This window comes from Dioscorea cayenensis, chromosome 17 (genome assembly GCF_009730915.1).
Source record: "Dioscorea cayenensis subsp. rotundata cultivar TDr96_F1 chromosome 17, TDr96_F1_v2_PseudoChromosome.rev07_lg8_w22 25.fasta, whole genome shotgun sequence".
In the NCBI taxonomy this organism is placed as follows: Eukaryota; Viridiplantae; Streptophyta; class Magnoliopsida; order Dioscoreales; family Dioscoreaceae; genus Dioscorea; species Dioscorea cayenensis.
The window spans coordinates 19,537,778-19,555,894 of NC_052487.1; the positions used below are offsets into that span (position 1 = coordinate 19,537,778).

General features: G+C 34.1%; 1 protein-coding gene and 1 pseudogene across 1 annotated transcript; one reads left to right on the forward strand and one right to left on the reverse strand.

The window, feature by feature from the left end:
• Positions 1-840: 840 nt before the first annotated feature.
• LOC120279933 (mitochondrial-processing peptidase subunit alpha-like) lies at positions 841-5,449 on the forward strand. Its single transcript, XM_039286610.1, is given in 16 exon segments — positions 841-993; positions 1,879-2,008; positions 2,011-2,123; positions 2,224-2,520; positions 2,607-2,756; positions 2,758-2,775; positions 2,878-3,045; positions 3,125-3,205; positions 3,342-3,408; positions 3,534-3,631; positions 4,722-4,794; positions 4,867-4,937; positions 5,025-5,074; positions 5,163-5,227; positions 5,230-5,274; positions 5,361-5,449. Coding segments are annotated over 16 exon segments (1,515 nt in total). The 5' UTR covers positions 841-957; the 3' UTR covers positions 5,414-5,449.
• A 595-nt stretch (positions 5,450-6,044) lies between these two features.
• Positions 6,045-9,509, reverse strand: LOC120280092 (annotated as a pseudogene).
• Positions 9,510-18,117: the final 8,608 nt, after the last annotated feature.

Consider the following 18,117-nt stretch of genomic DNA (forward strand, 5'->3'; position numbering starts at 1 on the left):
ATTTTATAAATTATATATATATATATATATATTTTTTGAGGTAGGATAACAAAGCACCAACCCTCAGGAGCATATGCGAATGGGGGAATTGCCACAACATCTTCATCCTCTTGAAATTGAGAAGCGCGATTTATAAATTATATATATAGCTCTATAAAATCTTCATCCATATCACTGTGTATAAAGATAAAAAAAATATTCTCAAATGTTTTCTAAAACTACACTATAATAATAATAACAAAAACAATAGCAGCAGCAATAATAATAATAATAATAATAATAATAATAATAATAATAATAATACATTATACAACGATTATCTTTATACAGAAAAAAGCACGAAATTAATAAATCTTCTTCAAATTATAGTTCAAGTCCACCGTCTGATTTCCAGGCGGTGGCGCCCATCGATGATTCAATCTGAGCCGTTCAAAGAGTTACAATGTCGAGAAACGTGGTATGATCTGATGGACAGCTGAGATTGATCTCCCACAAGATCTTTCCAATCTGAGCCATTCAAAGAATTCCAATGTTGAGAAATGTGGTATGATCTCATGGACAGCTGAGATTGATTTCCTATAAGATCTTTTCAATCTGAACCGTTCAAAGAGTTACAATGTCGAGAAATGTGCTATGATCTCATGGACAGCTGAGATTGATTTCCTATAAGATCTTTTCAATCTGAACCGTTCAAAGTGTTACAATCTCGAGGAACGAGATATGATCTGATGGACAGTTTGGATTGATTTCCTACAAAATTCTCCCAATCGGAGCCGTTGAAATATTTTCAATCTCGAGGAATGAGATGACCAGATGGACGACTGAGATTGATTTCAAAGGAGAGGTTCTCTGATTAAGCCCGAGCAGTCGGGTAAACAGGAGAACAAGAAGCTCGTTCTCGATCTCGAGCCGTCTCCATCTCCGCTTCCGATATCTAGGGTTTCGCCGCTCCCGATCATGTACCGAGCTGCAGCTTCTCTCAACGCTTTCAAGGTCAGTGCTTGTGGAAAACCCTAATCGCACCATTTGTCGATCCATTTCTGTCTGTATTTTCATTTTCCGATATGTTATTGGTGTTCTGTAGCTCTGTTGTTCTGGATCTAGGTTTTTAGGTTATATTCTGAGGTTTTTTGAGGGAATTTTCGCTGATTGGAAGTGTGTCCCTTGATTTAGTTCAGTAGGTGTAGAAAGGAATTAATGTGACGATGTTTCGTTTCAACTTATAATCTTGGATTATGGACTAATTTTGGTGTATATCGTCGTCGTAGTTTTGATCTCGATGTTTATAAGAATATGTTTAGATGCATTTAGTATGTGATTTTGTATTAGATTAGAATCAGGTGCTTTCTTTTTCACTGTGTACTTCCCAATGTAAAAAAATTATAAATTGAAATCCTTGAGTGGATTGAGGACAATTAGCAATGAAGCAATGGATAGAGAATTAGCTTTATCTGTTAAGCTTGCGGTGAAAAGAAGGGGATAGGGTATTTCTACATTGAAAAATGATGAAATGCATGGAGTAAAATATTGTCTTTTCTTCTTAGATTTTTTTTTTCTTCAAAAGAGATTGTTTGACACTTCATTTGTGAAATGTGAACCACAAGATTGGATGTTTTATGGAATAGGTCTAAAAATTTTGGTGGTAAAAGTTCACTAGATAGAGAAGTTGACCAAGATTTTGTAATTTGCTGCCAAACCTATTCTAATTCAAACTGCTTGGAATTGGATGATGGGGGATCACCGAATTGCCTTCTTTTTGGAACATAAAGTTAAATTAGAGAAGGTTTTTTTCATTTTTACTTTTTGGCGCATATATAGCACTAGGTAACTGCTGCAGTTTATCTGAAGCATCTTATCGTTGACAATTCGTGTACACAGCGCCATGCAGGCGATACCAGGGTGTGTGGCCCTGCTGCTCGATTTGCCAGCACAAGCATTGCAAAAAGGTCCTCTGGTGGATTCTTCAGTTGGCTCACAGGAGAGAAGTCCAGTCAGCTTCCTGCCTTAGATTTCCTCTTCCAGGTGTTACCCTCCCTCCTCCGCTTCCTGATCATGTAGAGCCAGGAAAGACAAAGATCACAACTCTTCCAAATGGTGCCAAGATCGCCTCAGAAACATCACCAGTATGTTTTCATGTTATCATCTGACCAATTAGACATTTGTTTCTTGTTTTTATCTAATATATGTTTTGATTATCATTGTTTGTGCTTGGATATTGGTTAGAATCCTGCTGCGTCAATAGGAGTATATGTTGACTGTGGTTCAATATATGAAACTCCTGCTTCTTTTGGGGCCTCTCATCTGTTGGAGAGAATGGCCTTCAAGAGCACAACAAACAGGAGTCATCTGCGGATTGTGCGCGAAGTAGAAGCTATTGGAGGCAATGTTAGTGCATCTGCCTCTCGCGAACAGATGGGTTATACTTATGATGCTCTTAAAACATACATGCCTGAGATGGTAGAGGTGCTTATTGACTGTGTCAGGAATCCTGCCTTCCTTGATTGGGAAGTCAATGAGCAGGTATTTAGTCTCTAGAATTATCATTTCTAAACATAGCTGTTGACTATTTCAGTTCTCTTAATTAGGCATCCCTTGGTATACTGCAGCTTCAGAAACTGAAGGCAGAGATTGGAGAAGCTGCAAACAATCCTCAGGGTTTGCTCTTAGAGGCTCTTCATTCTGCTGGGTACTCTGGTGCACTGGCAAATCCTCTGGTTGCTCCAGAATCTGCAATTAATAGATTAAATAGTAACATTTTTGGAGGAATTTGTTGCTGTATGACTTCTCCTTTTGCAATAATGAACTAATGTCTCTAACAATTGTGGTTTGTTTTGTTAATTCTCTCTTGTGGTTATTTTCCAACTTTGCAAAATGCAGGAGAACTACACTGCTTCCCGCATTGTGCTAGCAGCATCTGGCGTGGACCATGATGAGTTAGTTTCAATAGCTGAGCCTCTTTTGTCTGATCTTCCCAAGGTCGCTCGTGTTATGGAGCCAATGTCCGTGTATGTTGGAGGTGAATATAGATGCCAGGCGGATTCGGGGGTGCGTCCTAACTCATTTGTGTGTTCTCTTTCCTTTTACAACTTCCTTTCACATTTCTGAAGTTTCTGCTTCTCAACAGAAGACGCATCTCGCCATTGCTTTTGAGGTTCCTGGTGGTTGGCTTAATGAGAAGGATGCCATGACCCTTACTGTTCTTCAGGTCAAAAATTTTTTATTCAATGATAAGTGGTCTAATTAGTGTTGGATCCAAATATTATTTCATTTAACTGGCCTCTTTGAAAAATTCCATGATGCCATCCATACTGATGCTCCTTGTTTTGATTTTTATGACTCAGATGCTTATGGGAGGTGGTGGCTCTTTTTCTGCTGGAGGCCCGGGCAAAGGGATGCATTCTCGGCTATGTAAGCACACCCACAATATTACAATTTTGAGCATTGCAGAATATGCTGAACAAGATAATTGAGAACTTCCTCTGTTTTTTTTTTTTTTATCTGAATGTAACTTTTGGAATCATGCTCATGAGCAGATAGGCGGGTCTTGAATGAGTTCCAACAGATTGAGTCTTACTCTGCTTTCAATAGTATCTACAACTATACAGGCATTTTTGGAATTCATGCAACTACGGTAGGATAATCCTATTTGCTTCTCTTATGGCATTATGCTTATTTCAACTATATTTTTGGTTGTGTGCTAATTGTAGAATTTGTGTTGACAATCGATGTTTTTTGTAGTTCATCTATTGTTGACCACATTATGTGATTTCTTATATTTTTCTGTTTGTCTCTAATTTGTGGCTTCTGAGATCTATATAAGCGAATGCTGATTGTAGTTGTCATGAAGCAAATCATCCAAGGATTTTATTAATCTTGTTATAGGGACATCAATATGATAGATCCAGAGAATACAGCTGCCTTGGATTCTATTAATCTGTTCTGATTTTTCATTGAAGCAATTTTGGAGCTCTCTGAATTCCTGTTTGCTTGGATTTTGTTGTCAGATTACAGATTCCCTATTAGTTTCTAATTTAAGATCCAGTGCAGGGCCATTTCAGGAATGACTGTTTGTGATATTCTTAGATGTACCATTGGAAATAACTTATGTTTCGTTCCTATAGAATAAGGCAGTGCAATTTATGGGATCACTGCTTGAAAAAAACTTGTGCCAAATGGCTTTTGTTCTGCGGTTGCAGTGTATGTATAAGCAAGCTGAGGTAGAAAATGGTTCTATCATATGATATATCTGAGTCATTGCAGTATTAAAATGGGATCTCTCCATAAGCAGGTGCAGGGATTTTCAATATATGTAAAACATTTCTGCACTATAAACCAAGTAACCACACATTGAAGTCTTGTTAGAAAGTTATCAAGCACAGTTCTCTCAAACACAATATCATACGTAAATTTCAGCATGGCATGTATATGTTGTGACTTTAGGGATAGCTTAGTGGTGTCACTGCCTGATTCATCAACTTATTTATTCTATAACTTCCTTTAGCTCTATGCAGTACCTATTCCATGGTCCATTGGTTCTACATGGGAAATGGCCATCCTTATGAATAAATAGATGCTTTCTGTTACAATAATTGCTTTACTTAAAAAATGCGCTTAATTCTTTCCATCTGGTTATGCAAAACAAATGAAGTGATGTTTCATCTAGTTTTGCTCCTCTGTCCGCGGAAATTGACATTTTGCTTCCAATGGATGGCTTTAATCAGGGTCCAGATTTTGTTAATAAAGCTGTTGATTTGGCAGCTAGAGAACTTGTTGCAGTTGCAACTCCTGGCCAAGGTTTGGTTTTGACCACTGCTATGTTCTTTTCCTTGGTTGTTGAGAGCAATCCTTAATTTTTAGTTCTTGCAGTTGAACAGGTAGAACTTGACCGTGCCAAAGCATCAACCAAGTCTGCAGTTTTGATGAACCTCGAATCAAGAGTACGCTATTCACCAATTTTATTCTCTCCCTATGGTGCTGATTGGTATTTTTGGTTGTTAATAGTTGATTGTATTTCCATTTTCCAGATGGTAGCATCAGAAGATATTGGGCGCCAAATCTTGACATATGGCGAGAGGTTTCTCTATCCCTATAAAACATGAACTTACAGTTGCATTTCATGTCTAGATGGTAATGATTTTTCTCGTCATGAATTCACAATGCAGGAAACCTATCGAACATTTCTTGAAAATGTTAGATGAAATTACACTGAAAGATATTGCATCACTTGCAGAGAGTTAATTTCATCCCCGCTCACAATGGCTTCTTGGGGAGATGGTATGCTGAATATCTTATTGATGCTAGAACTTTCATTAATCTTATTAGTGTGTGTGTCTCTAACTTGGCCGCCTTCTTTTCTGTAGTTATCCATGTTCCCAGTTATGAATCTGTTAGCGGGAAGTTCCGATCAAGGTAAATTACCCCAAGGCCTGATGAATGTATAATCTTCTGCAATTTTTGAAGGCCCTCCTTGGCTACAATATTTGCAACTGAAAAATAAATCAATTGATCGGGAGAATTAGCCCTCTCTCGGCATTGAACCTTGATTCATTTTTGGTATTTTTATTGTATCTCCTTTACAACCCTTTTTAACCGTTATGGAACTTTTGATGAGTTATGATATAAACTTGTGTAGCACCAAAGGATAACTAAACTCGCATCATTCTAATGTTTTTTGATGTTTGGGATAAACTTAAGAAGCATGAAATTCCAAATTGGTATTCTTGCACCATGCACTGGCAATTGGTTATTCTCTTGTGATCTCTGATAGGTTCACGTAACTTGGAGGATGAGAAGGTACGGTAGCAAACATTCCAGAGGGGATTAAAAAAAATCTAGGGAAAAAAATTGCATATAATGATATAAACCCTTTGAGGAGTACATCATATACAATTTCTGGCCTTCTAGTATATTTTTATTATTTCATAATTTTACCATATTTAATTAAAAAATGTGGAATATAGAGATAAATGGTTATTTTTAGAAATTAGATGGACGATTAGGGCTGTTTCTGAGGTTGTATACATTAACAAAGGAAAAAAAGGAAATTCTATAATTTGAAACCTTATTTTACACAATAATCACCCCTTGATAAATGATAAAAACAAACTAATGTTTGCTTACAACCTAGCACTTACAATGAATCCCTGAACTTATGGATTCAAATTACGAACAAAGGAACAGTTTTTAAAAACCAAGATTAATCCCTAAACTTGTTAACTCAATGGGATTTTATAAATTCAATGGGATTAAGAACAAAGGAACTGCCTGTAAAAATTAAGATGGCGAAACATAATATCACTTTTCGGTAAATGATGCACGAAAAACATCATTTAAGGCTTTCCTTCACAAAGGTAACCTCAGCACCTGAAGATGATGAGAGAAGACATCTATCCTGATCCGTTTCATCAGCAGTGATGATTGAGAAAGATTCAGATCCATCTTCTAAGAACATCAAAAAATAGAAAAAAACTTTTGATAAGTAATAACAGAACTTTATTTATCCAGTCTAATAAAGCACCCAACTTACAGTTGCAACTTTGTAAAGACTACTAACTATAACTGACAAAATAAATTCAAGCAACCAGAGTTTGAGTTCACAAACCTGAGAATGCATGGTAGTCATGTATCTGTTTAACTGCTGGTAACTGAAGGCTTTCAGGTAGAAGACAGTTGCACATTGCACCCTGAAAGAAATTTGTAGTATTAACCTTCATGCTGGTCGCAGTATAAGAACAACCTTGTCAAATAGAGAAAGTAAAAATTTAATGAAGAAAATGTACAGCTTTCACTTAGAATTTGAAAAAGATAGAAACATAGTGCTTGAAAGCCTAGCTGTTAATTCTATCATTAGTCAAAGAAATGAAAAAGAACTTAAATATTTAACTGGACACGACATAAAATCTATGGTACTCAAGAAACAACACTGATAATGAAAAATTTAGAGCATGAACAGACATGGCTAAACAATTTAAATGTTCAGTTGCTAAGGGCTTACCTAAGCGAGCAAGCCGGTTGACCCATCCAGGAATTGGTTTGCCTATTAATTTTGAGCTTACATCATTTGTAAAATGATTGCAGTTTTTGGAGATAAGGTGATATGTATCGCCATGATAGTCGGAGGCCAATTGCTCCATGAATGTATGTGTTTCGAAGGAGACAAACTAATACAACCCAATGTGATGGAGCGCCTGTAGACAAAGCCTGGACAGTTCTTTGGCTCCACCTCAAACACTCCTGTAACTGGGAAATCATGGGCTCCAAAAACCATATTCCAATCCATGAACTGTCACAACAAAGTAAAAATTGAAAATCAACTCACAATTTCACAGTACTCCTCAAAGAGAAGTAGGGCCCTTTCTGAAATATCTGTTAAATGAGAGAAAAAAAACAATAAATTTCATTCTTAATCAATTAGAAATGGACTTCAATATGACAGCCTTTAAATCTGTTAACTTGAAGGAGTACCATACATGTGTACATCTGTATTTTTCCACGGATAGTGAATAATGACTCCATAAATAAAATAGATTGAAAACCATATTCTCTAAAGTGAGCAGGGTACATTGTCTTGCTCATGTGACAATCAACTACCAGCAATGCAGAAAGTAAAAAATTTCTGGAAATTAAAGCAATAAAAACGTTAGAATGTCTACCAACCACTAAAACACATATTACTTGAAAGAAGATAACAATATTAACTTACTGAAACTTAGAAACTATATTACACATGCAAGGCTATATATAAACCACCAGTTTGTCTGGCAAATTTAATTACCTCAGAGGCAATGCTAATGCACAGATGTCTTTACATCTTAAGCTTAGCTATTCAAGGTGATAGTTTGCAGCATGATTGAGCGAAACTCGTGCTAGAAGTTTCTATTTTTCCCACCAAAATACATCACACATTTATAATTCTCAACATGTCACTCAGGTGACGCAGCTTTAACTCTGCTCATAACTTCATGTACCAATTTAGACTGAGGTAACTAGATGAAGGAATCCAAGTAGAAACTACTTTAGGCTCTTCTCAAGTTACTTCAAATAAAAAGGTATTTTTCTTCTCAAGAGGTTCTGAGGGTGATCGACAGAGATATGCCCTCATTCTCCACCAAACAACATTTTAGGGTATCTCTCCCATTACCGCTTCTAGAACATCCAAGTCTATGACTATTTGGACTTGCAGACTTTGCAAATAGGTGAATCTAAGTAGGCATGGTTAGGTGAAACAAGGTCAAGATAATGGAAAGTATCAGAGAGGCAGTGCCATTGTGCATGTCTACTTAGAACTAGACCATGGATTGATTTGAAAAATGCATCACAAACAAACCAGAATTATATTATTATTAGCTTCGCAAAGAAAACAAAATTTATAAGTTCATGGTATTGTGGATAAACAGAGATAAATCCCACCTATACTTCCAATGGACATTGATTACCATTCATATTCCCTCTTCCCCTTCTTTCACTCCATATTAACTATTTGTGCTTGAATCAAGCATTGAAATTATTAACACAGGGAATAAACATAAGTAGAGAAAAATTAAGACAACATGCCTGCATCCTCTCCTTTAGCACATTAAAAAAAAAAATCTCATCCAAGTAATTATCATTACCATCATCATTACTGTATCATTTACCATTCAAAGCTATGATTACTGATTTATCTTTTTAAAAGTTGATGCAAATAGGTCCACTCCTTTTTTTTCACTGATACTTTGTGGGATTTGCTTTGCATTTATCTTTAACAGGTTATGTACCTAATCAAAGTCCTCACTTATGAACTAGTTCTTCTTCTGTCATGCTAAACTAAGTGCTAAGCCTGCAGCATGCTAAATCTAGGAATAAAATGAACCTCATTACTCTCAGCTACCCTCATCAGCATGGGAAGATATCAAAATCAAATATTTCCTCCTCTGAGATCTACTTGTGAAGTAAACTAAAACTATGTCCTTGTGAAAAATTGCAACTGATTCTCTAAGTTATTCTTAATCTCAATCATATGCAAATTCACAACTTCAAACCAACACTCACATCATTCATTCAAAAAAACAAAAACAAAACAAAAAAACTCTAAATTTAACAAATAATAGAACAAATTTGCCCAAGTATCGATCTGAACTATGGTTTGAAAACCACAAAAGAAACCAGCAAGAAACAAAAAAAGGATCTCAAATCTAACAACAATAACAACGATTTCCATCAAAAACTCACTTTCAATCCCCGAATGAAAGATACCGAGGCCGAACCAGTACATGTAGTTGTTCAAAGGAGTGAGATCGTAGACATTGAGCACCACCGGCGTGCCACCGAGGGCTTCAACGGAAGAACGCGAGCTGGAAGAGAAGAGGGACCCCATAAACCCTAGAAACAAACCCTAGATTCTCGCAATTTGGGGATTTGGGGCTTGTGAAAGGGATCTTTTCAGTTCAAGATCGGAGTTCAAAAATGGCGGAACACAACCTTCCGCTCAATCATAGAGTTGTGGGTGCTGGACCACGATAACACCCGCGAGACACCAGTAATGGTTCAAATTGGACAAGCATCTACCTTATTTATTTGGCTACTAACACACGTGGCAATGACGTATGGTACGGAGTTTGGACTAATTCGAATATACCATTCGCACAAATAGTCTGTGAAGAATTAACAGAGGTAAGGAATGGTGTGCTAGTCTAACAGTATTCACTTATTGTGGTAATTGAGAGGTTCTGTATTATTACAATTTACGTTGAGAGTCTGTAAAAAGTTTTTATGTAGGGATTATCTTTTTATTCTTCTTTTTCAGAATTATATGTATTTCTATATCTACTTATCATTTATTTTATTATTTATTAAAATTATAAAAAAAAAAACACGGATAAAATAAAAAATTAAAAAAATATATGTATAAATAAGGTGTGCATCAATTAGAGTGGTTTATTGATCCTTAAAAATTTATTAATTTATCCAAACTTCGCATTTACATAGTATTGGATTGTATGTGTATAGTATTATAATAGTACTATCGATCTTAAAATTTGATTTTTGTTACAACTGCCTACTGTAATGGTTGGTTGTTAAACCATTTGCTTTGTTCTAACCTTTTATAAATCTCATAATATTTATAATAATTAAAAGAGGAAAATTCTATAGTATTTTTTTAAATGATTGTGAAATTAATAGAAAATTTTAGTAAATTAAATAAAAATTAAAAGAGTGCCAATTAAGAGAATATTTTTGCTGCGCTTCTGCAAGTGGAGACCTTTCCCTAGTAGTGTTCAGTCTTTCCCCTTTTCAGTTTCGGGTTTTTGTTTATTTTTGTTTTGGAACCACTACTAGTGATGTTGTTTCTATTTTTGTCTAAGTTCTACTCTTGGTTGATGTTGTTTGTTTTGCTTTTGTTTGCTCCCGTTTGTTGTTTTGTTTTTGTTTTTGTTCATATTTAGTTATTTTGTAATATGTTTTTTTATGTATTTGCGATTTATCCATTTAAAACATATTTCAAATATTAGGGTTTTAGGGATTATTTGAATTGATAGAAGTTATATATATATATATATATATAAGCCATATAGCCCAAACAGTATAATGAATAGTATTCAAATCATATCCCTACATCCAAAATGATTAATTGGGTGTTGTTTATGTTTTTTTTCCCCTAAGAGGTGCTTGCAAATCAACCTCAATGGTTGTCTGATTCGTTGAGTTTCTGTGGCGATCGAATGGATAAAGTGGGAGAATTGTACATCGCAATTTTTTTTTACTGTACATAGATTCTCATACTTTTATTCCACTTTTGCATTGTTTATAGCATTATCAAACAAGTATTGTTGAAGTCATTATTCACAAAATAGTTGGTTCGAAGCCATTGGATTCAAATTCAATGGTTGATAAAGGACATTCATAGAATGGTTTGAAACCAACGATTAATAAAGGGGCCCTAGTAGAATGGTTATCTACGAATGCTTGGATAGATTGATCCTCATATATATATATATATATATATATATGTTTTTACCAATGTTGTTAAAAGCAGGGTTGAACCGGACTCACAAGCATAGGGTGGTCCGGTTTTCCCTAAAAAAATCGGTTTGGCTAAAAATCGTTGCTCAACGATGTGAATCGGGAGGTTCAATTGCAAGCAAGATGAACTGGGGCTCGATTCACAAGGTTGAACCCGACATCATTAAATACTTAGATTTACAATTTTTTTAATTGAAAATGAAAGGTCAAACTTCAAAGCAAATCTTACGTGGGACCAAGGAGAGCCATAAAAGACATAGCAGTATATTAAAGTAATGGGTTTCGTAAAAACATGTGAAAACCAGAATTATAAACTAGATTTTTCATTAGAGCTTAAGACTGTACATTGAATCTCCTTGATTGAGATATCTCATGATTTTTTTTTTGAGACTTTACTTTTGTGTGGTGTCTATTTAATTTTTTAATATTTTCATTTCTTTACGAAGTTATTTGGTATGATATTTATATATCTTGTGAGATTTTGAATTTAAATATTATACAAGACTTATTTTGTTTGATATCTTATATGCATTTGGCTTAAAAGTTAACTTATTATTTTTTAATATTTTATATTTTATAAATTCAGGTTCAATCCGGTTCAACTACAACTAACCTCTCAACCCTTTTTATCTTTGTCGGGGTTTAATAGTCCCAGTACAGATTCAAACTACCTAGGTTTTTATTGGGAATTGCCTAATTTTTTATTTGATCAAGATTCATCGTTTGAGCGGTCGGGATTGATTCCCTTTATTACGATATTCCCCTTCCCAGTCAATTCGAACTCACGCTCTCAATCACTTTCGGGGCTTTTGCTTGGATGGGGGTTTTTGGAGGTAGGGTAAAGGAAGGGTTTTTAAAAACCCATGCTTGGGGAGGGGGTTTTAAGGGGAGGTAAGGGTTGGGGAGGGTTGGTGGAGGTTTTAAAACCCCCATTTTACTCAAGTTTCTCAACACTCCAAATTGGAGGGTTGGGGAGGTTTTAGAGTTGGTATTTTTTAGGTTTGACAAAAATACCTTTGTAAGTTTCAAATAATTCCAAACATTATTTAACTTATATTTTTCAGTGAATGAGAGGAAGCTTCAATCTTGTTCTAATTTCCTTCTTTTCCTTCCGCTAGGGTTCCGAAGAACGCCCTCGCCGCCGTCGCTGTCGCCGCCGCCTCGGAGCCACCGGAGTTGCTGAACATCCTCGGAGCCGTTGTCGCCGTCGCTCAAGGTATTTATCTACAGTTGATCTCTCTTTGCTTGTCATTTGGGTTGATGAAGTCATTAGTTTGACATCCAGGTTTATGGAACTCATTAGTCTTCCGACTTTTCGCATCAATCTCGAGTGAATACTTTTGGTTTGTTGCTACAAATTTCTTAGTCATCTCGCGTGTTCTCAAATTAGTGGTTTGTTTGTATTACCATTCTTTTTATTATTCTTTTTTATCCATAGATTATATCTTTGAATGAGATCCGATTGCAACAAATTACGAGTCTCTGGGATTACTTCACGAGTAGTGCGAGCTACGAGAAAAGTACTCATTATAAATTTCTTTTTCTTTGGCAATATTATTATGTTTTTTTGGAATATTATGGATTTCATTGAATATCCATGAATATGTAGCTTTTGCTTTGCATTGATTCCGATTACAACCTTTAGCCTCAAATGCATGTCATCCGTACATAGATGCACTTGATGGTGTTTCTTACTTGATGCATATCCGACAAGTAATGCTCTGTACTACTAAAACAAGACGTCTGTGCACTTCCTAATGTTTCCATCATAATTCATGATTCTTGCATAGAACTTCAATAATAACACTCATGTGACCTACATATAACTGAGAGTCCAAGAACTGGATTTCAATGCTTTTCTCACTTGTGTTACTTTGTTAGTTTATTAGAAGATGGCTAACTCTTTATTGTTCTGATCAAATAATTACAATCCATATCCATCACATTTAGGCCAGTGAAGCCACCTTGAGATATTTGGCTTGTTTGTTAGCATAATGCAGACTTGTTATCCACTAGAATTGACCCAGTGATTATTGAATATTGTTGGAAGGACACATTTGCAAACACATGTATTCCGGTTTTGATATGATTGACGTATACCTTCAATCCTCTCAAATGTTATTATGAGAACAAATAATTAGGACTTTGATGTTTCACATTTAATTGAAGAAGTTTCAAAATTCAAACTATGTCATGCCTAATAATGATAGCTTAATGACCATGTTATGATCATATTTATGACCATAGCTTTATTTGAAGCATCTGCTTTTCCTTTTGAAAAAAATAATAATTGATTGTTTTGATCCTTATACTTGCCATCTTCTTGGTGGTTGATTTCTCATTGCCAGCTTGCTATATGGCCAATTCTTCCAAGAATTTGTTTCATTTGGTGTTCTGTCGATTAAACTAAGTAGTATCTAGTTCAAGTACAATGAGACCCACTTGTTCATTTTGCATAAAATAATAATAATTTATAATCCTCAACATATCGCCTATAAATGTTAATAAACTCATCACATTTCATTAATTTTTATTTTATTTTTCTTTGTATATTTAAATTTTTTGTCATGATAAGATAATAAATAATTATTTCAAGTTCTATAAAAAATATTATTCATCAACGTATCTTCCAATTGGTTAGGTTCTTAAAATCTTTAGAATGAAACGAAGTAGGCTTATTTAGCTAATTTCTATTCTATCTTGTGTATATTTAAATAGAGTTTCATGATAAAACAATAACAACAAATTACTATTATTAATTTTTTTTGTATTTTTGAAATTTTATATGATAACAATCACAGTTACTTGATTAATTGAATAGTCAATTACTTAGATTATTTGAAGTCAACTATTATTTGCATTTTAATTAATTGAATAGTAATTTACCTTTTTATTTTCGATTAGTATTACTTTTTCCTTCATACATATTTTTATTTGCATTTTAATTAATAAATTTGTTATGTTTAGATGGACGATGAAAACCAAATGTTGGCTAAACTTCTATTGGCCCTAATTACATTGAGCAGTCGGTTTATAAAAGCGCTACACTTACATCAACTAGTAACAATTGAGTTCATCACCATCATAATTGGTTGGTATGCTAGAGCGTAGGGATGAACTTACTAGATGCCAAAATCCACGTGAAGTCCGACTTGAAGCAGATCGAGCACGAGATGGGTTAATGTCACATTTACTTACAAGTAATTTATATCATAACATGATACGTATGAGTCATGGAGCCCTTCAAGGATTGTGTGACATGTTAGTAAGAGAAGGAGGTCTTAGACCATCAAGACAAAGTTACCGTTGAGGAACAAATTGCGAAAAAGACTATACCTATTAGGTCATAATGTTTACATCGTGAATTATCCTTCTTTTCGGGCGTTCCGGTGAGACTATTTTTCGTCATTTTCACAATGTGTTGCAAGCTATTGTAGAGTTGGAGAGTAAAATCTTAAAACAACCCTATGGTACACAAATTCCTTCTAAAATATTCAACACCACTAGATTTTATCCATACTTTAAGGTAACAAATTATACTTATTAAATTATAAATTTAGTATGAATGTGTGTATGTTGAAAATGAAAATTTTAAATTATTTTACAGAACTGTGTCGGTGCTATTGATGTTATACATATTCGTGTAAAAGTTTCTAATACAGAAGCTCCCAAGTATCGTGGGAGAAAAAAAATACCCAACACAGAATATTTTTGCTGCATACACATTTGATATGAAATTCACATATGTGTTACATGGTTGGGAAGGTACTGCATCTGACTCAAGGATTATGAAGGATGTCTTAAGTAGAACATGCCCTCTTAAAATTCCAGAAGGTACTTATGAGTACATATAATATTACATAAACACAAGAAATGCTATATAACAAAGTTTGTTTTATGTCTAGGGAAATATTATCTAGTTGATGCTGGCTTTATGTTGCGACGTGGACTTATAACACCTTATAGGGGGGAGTGATATCACTTGAAAGAGTACTCACGGAATCCACCTCGAAATGCAAGGGAATTTTTAATCTTCGACACGCGTCTTTTGCGTAACGCTATTGAACGAGCATTTGGTGTTGTTAGAAGCATTTTCCTATAATTGGAAGTTCTACAGAGCCTCGTTATGGTTTGGAAACACAAAAAGAAGATTATTTTTGCATGTTGTATCTTACAATTATTTAATGTGTGCGGATCCCGATGATGATATACTTGCACAAGTTGATCTCTGAACTTGCGGAGGAAGCACGGAGGAACATTATATCGATCGGAAAAATCTTGAAGAAACCATGGAAGGAGAGTTAATTAGAGATGCTATTGCGATTGAAATGTGGCTTAATTATAATGAATAATTTCCGTTATAGAAGTGTTTTTCATGTTGTCTTAATGTATGTTTTGTTATATTAACTAGTTGATACTTATTTGTATCGTTTTGAATTTAATGTATGGCTTGTATGGATTCTTTTGTTATAGTATTAATTACAATGCAAACTTAATAGTATTAATTGCAACATGAATTTAATGTGTGGTCATTTATGTATGTACATATATGCTCTTAATGGAGGTGTATATATAAAGATACTAATTTTGTTTTTTGTTATTGTAGTTTGAGATATGCCAAGGAGAAAAACAAATACAAATGCTCATGATGGAAATGCCATGTGTGTTTGGAACTTTAGTATGGATGATGCTTTAAGTGATGCATACTTGCATCAACAAACAATGAGCAATAGAGTTGGCGGCACCTTCACAACACATGCATTAGATAACATCGTCAATGAGTTAAAGGGAAAATTTCCAGAGAAGACAATAGATAAGGAGAAGGCTCAAAACCGAATGAAAAAAACATTAAAGAAGCATTTACTGAGATGCTTTATGATATTTTTTCAAAAAGCAGGGATGAGTGGATTTGTTTGGAATCCAACGAAAGGAAATGTGGGATGTTGAACTGGAAGTATGGCAACACTTAATTAAGGTAATTTTTTTTTCCTTTGTTTAACAAATAGAAGTGTAAGTTAATGTTTATATTATTAGATATAATATTTTTTTACCATTTCTTCATGTGCATGCCAAAACCGGAAAGCGGCGAGTGGATGAATAAGAGTATTAGAAACTATGAGAAGTTGGTTCGACTTTTATGGACAAGATAGGCTGACGGGCAGACTATCGTCGAGGCGCGTCATCGAAATGAAGGCATGACGACAACGTCAAAATTCAATGAATTTATCTGGTGGTTCTTGTTCAGGTGCGATTGATGACATTGATTTTATGGTTTCCCAAAACATAGCAAACCTAGAGAATTTGGGGGACAATGAAAACATAGAAATTCATGATGATGAACTTGGAGATGAAGCATCCCCCGAAGTTCCAAGTTCTTCTAGGTCGAAGAAGGTTAGAAGATCTTATAGTCGGGATGACAATGGCAAGTTTTCTAGGGAGGTGGAAACGATGTCTAATGCATTTGTTCAATCAACGATGGCAATAGTTGAAGTATCAAAGAATGTGTTGAATGTGACCAACAATATTTTGAACACATTTGGTCAAAACACAAACTCAATTAAAGCGTCTGATGTATGGGCCATGCTTGTGAATTTAGGGTTCTCACAACCTTTTCTGAACAAAGCTTACTTATTCCTCATCAATGATTCCAAGATGTTGGAAGGTATAATGGGATGTCCAAATAAACATCGCAAATCTTTATTGTTGACTTCAATGGGTTATGATCGAGAACCACATGAATGAAAAAACAAAAGGTAAACATTTATCGTTGGCGAAAATTTTCCTTTTGCGTACTTGTGAATATTAGACATTGTACTAATTATTATCTTCTTATTTGTTACAGACTTAAACAAGTGCGAAGTAGTAGACAATCTTGAATTTGACAATATTTTTGTTAATGTCTACAAGTGTGTTTTTTTGCCAATGTTGTAATGGTAAAACCAAGGGGTATTTTTATTTATTGTAATGGCAAAACAAATTACTTGCAAATGTTGTAATACCAAAACCAAGTGGGAGAATTTTCTTATTTTCATCACTTTTGTTGATTTATAATTGTGTTTCTATTTGATTTGTATTAATAATGCTTAGAGTTGTGTGTGATAGTGAATTGTCATATATCACAAATTGCTAGGTTGTCATGTGACTCTATTTTGTTGAACATGCACTGGACATACAAATTGCTAGGTTGTCATATATTATTTGCAAATGTTGTAATGACAAATTATAATGAGAATTGCTAGGTTGGTATGTGTTTCTATTTTGTTCAACACGAGATGCACATACAAATTGCTTTCTTTGTTTGTGGTGCCGAAAGGAAGTATGGCAATGTTGGTTATGGTGGTTGTGATGTAGCAATTTGTATGTAACTATAATTTCTTTTTTCATAATATAAAATAATAATAATAAATAAATAAATAATGACAAAAAATAGAGAGTTATATAAATTGGGAAATATTACGTAATCTATTAATAATATTGTTTAATCTTTTTCTCACTTAGTCTAACTATAATTTAAAAAATTAATAAAATAATAATAATAATTAAATAATAATTAAAAAAATAGAGTTATATAAATTGAGAAATATTACTTAATCTATTAATGATATTGTTTAATCTACTATCTCACGTGAGTCTAACTATAAAAATAAAGAGTTATATAAATTGAGAAATATTACTTAACTATTAATGATATTGTTTAATCTCTTCCTCACTTATTTTTTTAACTATAATTAAAAAAATAAATAATAAAAAATAATAATAATAATAATAATAATAATAGTAATAATACATAAATAATGATAAAAGAAATGAAGCATTATATAAATTGAGAAATATTACTTAAGTTATTAATAATATTATTTAATTAATTTTATTATTGTAAATGAAATATAATCACATTGTCTTTTTTTATTAAATACAAAATTAATATAATAATATACTACTATGTGACTTTTATATTCTAAACAATAACCAAACACAATAAGATTTCAAGACCTTCCTACTTTACTTCAATCCAAGTAAAATATGGTTCATAACATTTCTCTACCTTTCTTTACTCTATCTTAGACCTGTCCAAGGGCCGGGCTACCCGCCCGAGCCGAACCCGCCAATGGGAGG